Here is an 11,940-nt window from a genome sequence, read left to right as displayed (position 1 = left end):
ATTCATCCATCCCCTTTGTTCAACTTAATAATCAGATTAGTCTGTCTGTCGAACGGGCGCCCTACGAGCACCCGAAAAGATGTATTTTCGGATGTTAAATTTTTAGAAATATAATATTAATTAGGAAAAGCACGTAAATGTCAGGAGATTAATTAGAAAAATTGTATAATTAATTACAAAAGAGAGCAAGATTCAGAGAGCCAGTTGCCAATAAAGACGACAATCTTATTGGCCGCTTGTCATGGTCTAATAATTAGTAGTACTAAGAAGAGATTAAATTAATTTAATCACATGAATGGCTACGAATATTCTCATTGGTTATAGGCCGGCGGATTGCTACAATTTGCTAAACAACAATAATGTGTCAACATTACCACGTCGCATGATCGTGCTCTCGTTTGTGAAATTAAGTACTAGTAATAAAAAGAGATGTTTTTGAGCCATTAAGGAATAACTTAGATATAAAAATGAATCAACTTAGTCCCTTTGGCAGCCGAAACGTCGTGTTTACTCGTCCGATAATAGCCACAGATCTCAATAAGAAAGATTCTCTGCAGGAAATTCCTATGGCTTTTGTCATTGTTTTTTTTTTTTTTTCCTTTCGTTTTTATGATTTTCCTCCAATTTCTTTTACCAATTCAAGCATGGGTGATTTGTCTTTCCTGCCTTAGCATGATGACACCCCAAGCGACCAGATTCAGGTTATATAATGCAATCAGACAACAAAAGCGTGTAAAGGCATGCCAGTTCCAAGCAGGAAAGAAAGAACCACAATCGAGAGCCTATGAAGATTGAATTATTACTACCACAAAGTGACCGGTGGGATTTCTAATTGTGAATTTTCAAGAAAATTAATTCGCATCTCCATAGTTTTTGTGATAAACCACATTTACTTTCTCCAATAAGATGATGCAAATTGACTAGATGAAAATGATGTCAATTTGATCTTGTTTACAAGAATAGGTCCACGTCACACACACACACACAAGAATCATACCGAAAACGTACCATCAGAAGCTGTAGGTTACAGCAATTAAATCCACCATTGTCCAAAAGCAAAAAGCTAATGAACCATTATTCTACAAGCAAGAGAAGACAGAAGCAATAACTCCCTAGGCACCTTCTTTCAATTCGTCATTTTCAACTTTTAGGCCATAAAAAGGCCCAACAAGTGGACCATTTTCCCCATTAACTACTCATTTCTAGTGTAACCTTTCTTTCTTACTGTTGCCGTCTTTGCTTCACCCCCCCCCCCCCCCCATTAAAGCCTTCATTTGCATTGGTTACTCAAAAGCTAGATACAGGCAAATAACAAAGAAGGAAACAATAGATAATGTTACCTTTTGTTATTTTACTTTATTAAGAACTCTCCTTGGTTTGTAGTAATTTTTAGAAGGTTGGCGTGCGCGAAATACAAATAGTCATGTCCTGTTTGATGCAATCCAGAATTCCAGATGTGGAAGTTGCATATGGTAGAAGAGAACAAAAATTTTCGTAGTATAACAAGTAAAATATCATCGACTCTTTATTTTTTTTTTTGTTTATCATGGCCACACTTTACAAGGTCACTGACATTAAAAAATGGTAGTTGAAAGATTCGTGATTAACCTATTCGTTTCTATATTCTATATGCATAAAACTTCGAGGAGATTAAGATGCCACAATCATAATTAAACAAAAGCATGCCTATTCAACTTTGTTGAGTCAGAACATGGAGCGTATTAGTTAATGAGATATTATTTAACCATATCCAGGCATTGATTGCCAAACAGTTTTGCAGTCAAATATCAAACATGCTATCAGGCGAGTGGCTACGTGGACAAATCACGAATCACAAAAACACCAACACTAGCAATGGGGGGATTAGACAACAAGCTTTGGTCATAGGTTAAAAAGGGAAAATAAGAATAATGGTAAAACTCAATCTTGGGTTTCCTCTTTACAGTTTTTCCTATTTAAAAACCCCCATCAGAAGGTTGAACAGCACTTTATGGCTTCTTTAGCTGAGGACACTTCAAAGTTGTTCATTTACTAGTATGCGAAACCAAAGCGCTAACCTTAATCTTGGTTCTCACAAAGAATGATAAAAAATAAGTTATCCTTAAATCTGAAGGAGTGCATTTTAAGGTATTCCTGTTCCAAGTATCTCATTCAAGTTATTAAAGTGAAAGGAGAAAGGATACTAAATTTAATGGTCTTCAGTTGTCGCAGCACCACCAAATAAATTAATCCTGCAATTTGGTTTGACTGTCACATGGTAATATGCTATCCCTATGATGATGATGATGACGATCTTCACGCAGGTCCTGGTTCAGTTGTGCATCTGAACCTAAAGATCGACACCTTCACAGATTTTTCCACATTAAAACATTGCCAGCATAATTAGGTAACTTAATTGTGTAATTCTGCACGGCACTTGCCAATTCTACATATCTGTGCCTATTTCTTTATGCCAATATGCCTTGATTCCTCATACCCTGAAAAACAAAAGCTCTACTGGTCTCCTAGATGAAGGCACAAACAATGAGCTAACCTCACATCAAACTTTGATTTCTGATGCGTAGTGATAAAAGGGCTACAGAACTATATTCAAACAAAGATCTATGTACCAAGCTAAGTGCTCGAGTCCTTGAGTACAGGTATCAGCCACAAACAACCCTGAAGCTCCAATTCTTAATCGAATAAACCACTGTTACCTGAAAAAGGTAACACAACATTTGAGGGCCCAGAACAGGAAACAACCCAAGACAAGTATATTCACACTTCAGCCCACATTCCACATTAACAGAAATGAAACGCAGGCTGAAAGCCCAACAAGGAAAAAAATATAAATATCTGATCGTATAAGCCTACTAGGAGTTATAGTAGAATCAGTTTAGTTGCATTAGGTGAGCAACGTCATACTAAGATGTTTGATCTTTCATGAGACATATTTCAAAAACAGATTGCCAGTATGATAGTAATTCCAGTAACAAAGCTGTCGTTATTCTGTTCTCAGCTTGCTAGAAATGAAAGCAAACCAACCTCAAAATCCCTGAAGTATTTGATGTTATGTGCGTCATTAATAGAGGAAGCAACGTTGAAATGCTTTAAAACTACAAAGCAAAAAAAAGTAGAATTGACTGCGCTAGACACATGAAGCACAAAAACAGGATAATAGCCATTCAATATACATGAGGAATCTAACACAAACATCTGTCTTAAGAAGCATAGTGGCAGTTGTATCTCTTTCTTTACAGAAGCAAACATCTATCAACTGTTGCATAATCATCGATTATGCCATTTCCAGCAACATCATAGCAAAACTTAGTCCACTCTAATAAAATATTTAATAGCCAGTTAATTATCTAAATTCTATCCGGCACAAGTACCAAATTTAGAATGGCCAAAGGTGGTAGTGTGCTAGTCATCAGATTGGATTGAGGATAAATCAGATTATACTATCTCGCTGTGGAGATTATTTGCTCGGTTACCAAAAAAATGCGCATTCAATTGGAGGAAGTACAAATAGAAAATTAGATTAGTCACCAATTAATTTGCGAGATTCTACAAGATGCCTCCAGGAAGACATCTGCAGCTTTTCTCCAGAAAGCTCATTATGACATGTCATTATCACAATATATCATGCCACAGTGGCCTGCATTCTTATATGTAACATCATCACAACAATTTGCGAGATTCTTATAAGCTCAAGTATGAAAATCTATGTAACTGTCATAGATCCTTAAATAGCATTATGAATAAATAATCCACAGAAAAGGCAACAGGAGTTCAGAACAAGCACTGTTTGATTACTGCCCAATCCTCCCCTAACCAAACAGAAAATGACCATGAGGAGGAAGATGGATGGTAGCTTGGAAGAAATCAAAGAGAGCTGGCAAATGCAGAAAATAGTAGACCTTCTCTGAGGTGATTACCAATATTAAAAATCAATTTCAGCAATGAAGTTATCTGTGAACAGATTACATGAATGAAAATGTTCAAATATCATCAAGGGCCTCTACAATTATCAAACATAAATTTGCTGTCAAATGTATGCATGATCATAACAAATAAATGCTGACACAACAAATATTTCAATTTCAACGAGTGTAAAACAATGACTTTTGATCCACAACTACCAATCATGAAAGCAGTTGTTAGTTAACACGTGCTACTTAAGTTCATATATTCATTGTTGCATACATTTTTTGTGCCAGTACACACATCATAGAATACGATTGTGGCTGACAATTCTAGAGGCCTCTCACTCATTGAAAGATGACACTGAGTTCTGACCTGTCTATAACAGTTTTAGAGTGTTTTTCTAGGCCAGTTGACAAATTTACACGCACTAATGGAAGTTAACTGCTCTCCTCCCCTTCTCCACCCTCCACAAGCAAAAGACCCTATTAGTTTTGTAATTTAGTTGCTTGATTCTGCTCATAGTAGTGAAGAAAATATTCATATCACACCTTGACCACATATTGCATTTATTTCTGGTCCAGTCATTTCAATTCCATCGTCATGAAGCAAGGAAATTCCAGATGCAGATATAGCGAAAGTGAATGCAACCGGAGGGGACATTGATGATTTTGCCACTTTTATGAATCTTTGCCCTACAAGAGACAACAGAACCACTTAACAGAGTTTAGGAGTACGAAAAATTTGCACAGTTTAATTCGTTGGTAAAATCAGCAAAAAGCCTGACTAATGCAAAACATCATTATGTTGGAGACAGTAAAGAAACTATTACTTCCATTTCCACCAACGTAACATTAGAAGCATTATTTTCTCTAAATTTTCGTAGCCAACATGTTTCAAAATCTCCTTTATCCCTTGGTTAAGGTAATTCCTAAAAGCATTAATAGCCTTCCCTCACTCCCAAGTTTAAAATTATTGTGAAGGGACAAACAAACCTGATTTAGATTCCAGCACAAGACGGATAGAAACAGCATGAGCCCAAGGGATCCCAAGAGCAGCAACAAGATGGGAATCAAATGTTGTGGGGAAATCCGGATTTTGTCTAGAATCTGAACTGCACAAGATGAGTGACTCGTATATTGCTTATCTGGAACAGGTAAATCTGACATTATGAAACTCGTCATAATACCTTGGAAGGAATAGTGGAAAGGGTCATCACCACTATGAGATCTAACTTGGTTAGTCACCACCACAGGGATACGGGAAAATTCTGCGAGTGATCTTCATACCACAATAATTCAATCAACAGCGAAGAAATTGTTATTTATCCGAGAAATTAACTTTCTGCGATATCAGCTAAAAAGTTGAAGGACAAAATTCTCACTCACTTTATAAAGGTCATATGCCAACCCAATGGATGTTGTCTACATTGTCCCTGTCCATCTCTCCTTGTTGAAAACAAACAAATAAAATGTGAAAAATATTGCCTCTACAAGCAGGCAATCCAGACATGTAATACATACAGTACCATTTCAATTTTAAAATTAATAAACACAAGTTTGTTGTATGAAGTAGGAAATCAAACAGCTGACCCAATTGCAATCTTCACTCAGAAAAATAAATCAAGAAACAATTTTGGTCAAGAATTTAAAAGCTTTGAGCAGAAAAACTACAAATTCAAGGACCATCAAAACACATTAGTCTTCCACATATGTAACTTAGATTACAGCTGTTGTGCATCAATAACTTTTTACTCCAGTGAGTCATCCACTACCTAGTGCAGAATAGGAGAAGGAAAATGAAACTGACCCTGAAACAAGAGCTGCCATGCTATCAATGACTAGCAACTTCACATGATGCTGGAGAAGGGAATCCTTGATCTTTTGCAAGCTGTTAAAGACATAACATCCAGTGTTATAATCAGTCCATTGGCTGCTAACTAACAAAAAGAACATTCTCAATGTCTTACACAGGATATCACGGATGTAAAAAATGCAATACTCAAGAAACTAGCGAGCTCTTTTCAGTTCAATCTTTCCATAAGAATTTCTCAACTTCTTAGCTGCCAACTCCAACAAAAAGGACACATTTATTATGCATCCTTTGTTTTGATTGAAAGTAACTGCAGTTTAATTTTTCCTATTTTATTCTTCATTGTATATAATTTTTCATGCTTATCCAATTACTTTCTTATTCTTTCTCTTGTGACAGTATAGTTCGCACACATACACACACACAAAACACTTAAGGATGTTGATTTTGATTGAACTCCAGTGGACATTCAAGCTAAATCCTCCAACCTAGCAACGTAAGATGGCCTACGCTCCTACATTCTCTAACATGCATAAGGAAAATGATGATAGAGGCTCAACTAATTAATGTTTATCCTCCAATGATCACCCAGAGCATCTCTAAAAAAATTTACTTGATTTTCTCCATAGCTGGGTTAATACATCATTTCTTAGGCTGATAACCTAGAACCTGATTTATCTTACTCATACCACTCTGAGAATTCAGTGGGTGTCGTCGGTTGCAAGACTAGGATCCTACCAGCCATCTGCAGCAGATATTTAGAAAGATTTAGGAAGATGTGAGAACCTATCAGATCATGAGCAGGGTGCAATCTTGGAAGCACCTTGCAACTCCCAGAAAGGAAAAGGGGGGGAAAAAGACACAAAGACCAGATATGTAGAAGAGCTTAAACATGTAATAACTGCAACAATTTTTAAAACTTCTGCTTTTTTCCCTCGTTAAGATGAGTATCTTCCTACATCTATTTTCTCCCAAATTTGAAGACTTGAGCCTGCAAAGACCCAACTTCATGCTAAATAAGTTTTACCAAGATTTCAACATCAAAAAGGATTGTGCAGGCAAATATTGACAGGATTTGATATGTGAAACAGTTAATAACCAATATATGGAAATCTCTATTTTTAATTAGATAAAAGTAACATAATGATCTCTTTAACTTGGTCCATAGATTTCATATGTGTGACACTACAAAATCTGTGTCATATGATTTAGTTATCTTGTCTCAATTCTGAACGGATTTGTCTGCTTCCAAATCTAAAGTCAAGCTATATGTTTCGTCTGTGTGCACGTCGAATGATTTGTGTCCATGTTTGCTTCTGTAAAAGAAAGTAATCATATATTTCTGGATACCTGCTGTGCCATTCCTTCAATTTGGAATATTTCTGGGAAACTATTAACACCTATTTCAATCATCCTGAAAAAGATGGAATTTATTTGAGTGCAAGAAAGCTTGACAAAAGAATTTGAAAAGATATTAGAAGATAGAAAGACGCAAACCTCCTTGAACTAAATTTTGATTCGGTATCCACATATACGACATGCCCATCAAGGCCACCATGACTAGAAGGCAGCGAGGCCAACAAGGAAAGCTTCAGGCAGAACTACAAGTCACATCAAAATAGGATCTGTTGAGAACGACAAATAAGATGGATCAAAATCTTGGACAGAAAATGCAATGCTGGTATACCCTACATCAACAGACTCCTGCATTTTTGTGGCTAGGGTCCGTTTACGGACTGAATCATTGTACAGGTTAAAATATGTGTTTAATAAATAAATTTTAAAGAAAAAGGAGCATTAACTTATGCTGCCATTTGAATATAACCAAACTAGATATTCTGCATGTAGCAATTTCAACCAAGGTTCCCCATCGTACTGCAAAAGCACTTCAGGTTTTGGATTCTAATATTGATCTAAAGGAGACAACTGCAGCTTCCATTTTCAACTTCAATCCCCACCTAACTAGAAGATAAGTAATAGGTGCAAAGGATACGAGGAAGCAGGGAAAAAGGGCAGGACAAACATAAATTAGTTAAACGGAAAGAGCGTATGCAGGCAATAAAATTCCCAGCAATGTTGTAATCCAAATGAGATGAGGAAAATAACAGCAGCATAGCAAAAATACTTTAGAAACCCAATATCATCGTTGTGCCATACCTGTGTTTTGCCAATCCCTGCAGGACCAACCAACTCCGTAATAACACCAAATGGAATGCCCCCACATAAGGCTGCATCTAGTCCTTTCAGACGAGTTGGTAGATGACCTGCCAAGTGCTCATTATGCATACGCTGCTCCAACAGCGACAGAGCCTAAAAAGACAAATTAACACCAAAGTTGCGAACAAACACCTAAACAGAACATTCCATTCTTTTCTCCTATAGTTCACTATACAAAAACGAATCACAACACAATTCAGTGCAAGCTTATTGACATCTGAACTCACAGTTTGGTAGGGAGGGCAAGAAATCTCACTGATACTTGATACTGCTGTTGTAACTTCAGCCAACCCGACATCTAACAGCTCCATTAACTCAAACTCGGTTAATGACAATGCATCCTGGACTCACACAAGACAAACATAAATTAGTTCTACGAAACGCGAATATATGCAGAGGCAGCGATGGAGCCTCTCTCTGTAAGGCCATATAGGGACTGAGAATGAGAATCGCTGTTGGTTTCTTTGATGACAACACCATGACAATCAAACTTGCACTCTTCTAAAATATCACTACGGCTACAACGAAACTGCAGAGTATAATTCCCAATCCTGAGTCTGATGCTAAAAGATTTTCCAAAAGCAGCTTAATTAAACTCCCATTCAATACTGAGTCCAGGTCGAACACGAATTTTGAAAACTGAACCAAAAAAATAAAATTTAAATTTAAAAAAATCAACATAAAATTCACCGAAAAAAAAAAAGAAGAGCTAGGGCCGAGAAAATTGCGTAATAACAAGGATATACCTGGAAAAGGAAAGAAAAAATGGATTCCAAATAACTTGAAGTAAAAATCAACATGTAAAAGAGTTAAAATTGCGTGAATTATAGGTAGTGATCCACAGAATCCATGGGTTCATATTTGATGCCAAATTAGAAATTTAATGATATTCTGTTCTACCTTGGCAGTGTGAATGTTGCGAGCAGCAAAGATGTTGGCTATTGATTTGGGAAGACCCATTTCGCTTATCAATTTGTTCGCCATCACTCTCCTCCACACCCTATTCACACTTTTTCTCATATCAAATCCGCCATTCCATTATTACTTAATACTACTACTCTACAATTTTTCCCGCGCAAATGATCAGTGGCAAACCCGGTTTACTCGTGTATATGTATACTAGTACTACAGATACTCGATTAATGCCTTTTTTTCTTTTTCCCCCCTTCTGCGGTGGTTCGTGATTATAAGGCCGGCGCATTAAAAGGCCGGCGTCATTTCATCCAGCTTGACGAACTTGTAGTGTACGGGCCTGAGTTTAAATCCAAATAAACCCATTTGTATTAGCATAAAGGGCCTGTGAGTTTAAAGACCAGGCCAGCCTAGTTTCTTACAATGAAGTAGAAACAACTATGACTGAAACAATTACTAGAAAATCCCAACTAGGTAGTTATTCCCAATTTCAGCACCAGTTACCTTTCTGTTTAACTAACATGTTTCCATAGGCAGAGAGGCATATAACATGTAGTAGTAGTACATCACATAGGGATGGATCTCTAAGACTCTTTTAACTACATTTCGAATTGAATTATCCAGTCACTGATAATAACGCGTAAGATGCTGATAACATATACTCTTTGAAATTCTCTCTTACGTTGTTTCTCTTCAAAATTTTGGCCCACAACCGGAGTGCGCATCTGCACAGTAAGCAATGATGTCGAATTCGGGTCTTAATCTTTCTGCAAAATTAAATAAAATGATGGGGTAGGTAAATCAATGCCCCTTATCTCATGTAATAGTCTCCCTATCGTGGGGCAGTAGTGTTTTGCCAAGAATCTAGAAGGCGAGAAGAAGTATTTATCCACTTTGTTTTCGTAGAGTTGAGGTTGATGCCTGCTACTAAGTACCAGCTTCGTCATATAGATGTTGAGACGACGCTGGTACGTAAGGGCCAAAGACTTTGACGAAATTTATAGCACTTTTTTTATTAGCCTTTTACTGCTCGATTGCCTGAAGGATTTGTGATCAAAGCGGGACCAATTTCCTTTGGAACCTCTCTCTTCTGCTTATTTGGATAGCAAAGGCTGACAGGAACTTTTGTAATGGGAATTCCCAAGGACGCCGGAAGTGGGGGCTGGGCTCGGATTAGTACATCTTAGACCATTTTTTCTTTCTTTTTTTTTATTTTTGGGAAGAATAGCAGCTTAATGTGCTGGAATAATAGATTATTTTGGATAATTTTTTTTTAAAAAAAATCTATAGCACTTTTTTGATATCACATACTATGTAAATTTAAAAAGTAATTAAAAAATATATTCACTATACGAGTGACAAGTAAATTAAAATTCGTGTAAATAATCCCCTATCCAAACAATTAAAATTAGACACGTACCTGTCAGCCTTTTCAAACGTTCTGCAATTAGAATGGTACGCTAGCAAATTTTCAGTCAAAGCTGTATGTTTCCTTCTTGCAATTTGCAGCAAGCTGCCAACGACATGTACCAACAAACTTGAGTTGACTGAATGGATACATCAAACTTCTTTCCCAACATGCAAACAACACCACAGATGGACCCTTGAGGTATTTGATTACCAATTTGGACTTGAGATTTCGAATTTTAAGATTCTTTTTCTTATGTTTCTTTTGTACTCATTTTCCGACATCTATTAGTGGGCAACGTCCTCTATTGTCTTGGACCAGTTGTAAAATAAAATTGGCTAAGTAACCTAGTCTCAGTGACGTCCTGGTTCATTGGATCGAAGACGCTCTGGCTAAGTAAACCCAGTTTCGTTACTTCGCTCTCTGCTTTGAAAGGTTACTACTCTAATACGCTTTTTTTTTTTTTTTTTTTGTTTGGTCGGCTGAAGAATATGTGCTTTTGTTGAAAATTAATTTACTTGGCTTCTATTTGTATTAATTTTCTTGAGATTAGGTAATTTATTGACACATTTAATTATTTTTTTCTCATCAAAATGACCGGGCTTGATATGTTTGAGCTGTTATTGATTGGAGTTGCTTTTTAGGCAACGTTTGGTAGCATGAAATTTGATATTCGCAATGTAGGGGTCGAATTTTCATCTCTCTTTCGAGGACTTCCATTTTCAAAAATTGCTTGGAATCTTTACATTCGAGAAGGATATACCCTGTAGCAAGGAAGGTTAGTTTGTCCGTTATAAATTACTTATCCTGATTGACTTCTGGACCACGAAGCTTATTCTACGTAGTTATTGTGACTGACTTGGTGAAGCTAGTGTGACCTCGGTTCTTAAATTAGCATATTAGTTTTAGGGCGTGGATCGGATCCTCCACGGTTGCAAGATCAACTGTCTAGTCGAATTTAAGTTGATCTTGATCATTGATTTGAAATTTATTTATGGTCGAAATCCTAATAAATATGTATTAGGTACATACAGTTCATGTCTTTGCTTCTGGATTGGGAGAATATTGTCGTATGTTGACTCATTGATGTGGAATAAGAAGATTTTTTGACATGGGCAGTGCTGTATTTATTCGTTGGTTTTATTTTCTGAATCAAAAGGTTTGGGAGTGGATATGGGCTCTCGCTGTCTCGCATCGAAATCCTGTTAGGACTGATTGGTGGTGTGAAAACTGGAAATTTTAACGCATAAAAGCACTTGTATGATGATGGTGATCACTTGTGCAATGGCGATTAGCTGTCTAAGTAAGACTTTTCTTTCTTTCTTTCTTTTTTTAAAAACCAATACTAAGGTTCCAATTATCTTTCTTTCTTCATGATTTCTGTTTTCTACCTTTCTCTTGTTATTTTAGTTTTGGGTCAGTTCATTACCTTCTCATTTCTGTTGAGGCACAAAATTTCTCTTTTCGAATAGAGGAAAAAGGATGGAAAGGTCATTATTCGATTAGCCATATCTCTAATGTTCTTTCCCGCAGTCACACTTTATCATGAGGCGATTGGCACATTCTATATGGTAGTTAAGACTCAACCACCAACTCTTCTTCTACCAACATTTTAGTAAAGATTAATTACTAGCAAACAAGAATTGCTGCTGTGAATGATAGTATAATGGTTGTTGCAAACAGAGAGG

The 11,940-nt window shown here is 36.6% G+C and overlaps 1 protein-coding gene across 1 annotated transcript; it reads right to left on the bottom strand.

Moving 5' to 3' along the window:
* Positions 1 to 2,451: 2,451 nt before the first annotated feature.
* On the bottom strand, positions 2,452 to 8,985 carry LOC113783098 (DNA repair protein RAD51 homolog 2). Its single transcript, XM_027329138.1, has 12 exons — positions 8,833 to 8,985; positions 8,160 to 8,273; positions 7,873 to 8,025; positions 7,213 to 7,316; positions 7,066 to 7,129; positions 6,405 to 6,460; positions 5,713 to 5,793; positions 5,292 to 5,351; positions 5,093 to 5,184; positions 4,899 to 5,012; positions 4,455 to 4,598; positions 2,452 to 2,696 (listed from the first exon to the last, which is right to left on the bottom strand). Exons 1-12 carry the CDS (start codon positions 8,950 to 8,952, stop codon positions 2,674 to 2,676), a joined length of 1,125 nt encoding a protein of 374 aa, XP_027184939.1. The 5' UTR covers positions 8,953 to 8,985; the 3' UTR covers positions 2,452 to 2,673.
* Positions 8,986 to 11,940: the final 2,955 nt, after the last annotated feature.

This window comes from Coffea eugenioides, chromosome 1 (assembly GCF_003713205.1).
Source record: "Coffea eugenioides isolate CCC68of chromosome 1, Ceug_1.0, whole genome shotgun sequence".
NCBI classification, from domain to species: domain Eukaryota; kingdom Viridiplantae; phylum Streptophyta; class Magnoliopsida; order Gentianales; family Rubiaceae; genus Coffea; species Coffea eugenioides.
The sequence above is the reverse complement of the archived record's forward strand: the minus strand, read 5'-3'. Positions and strand labels throughout refer to the sequence as shown.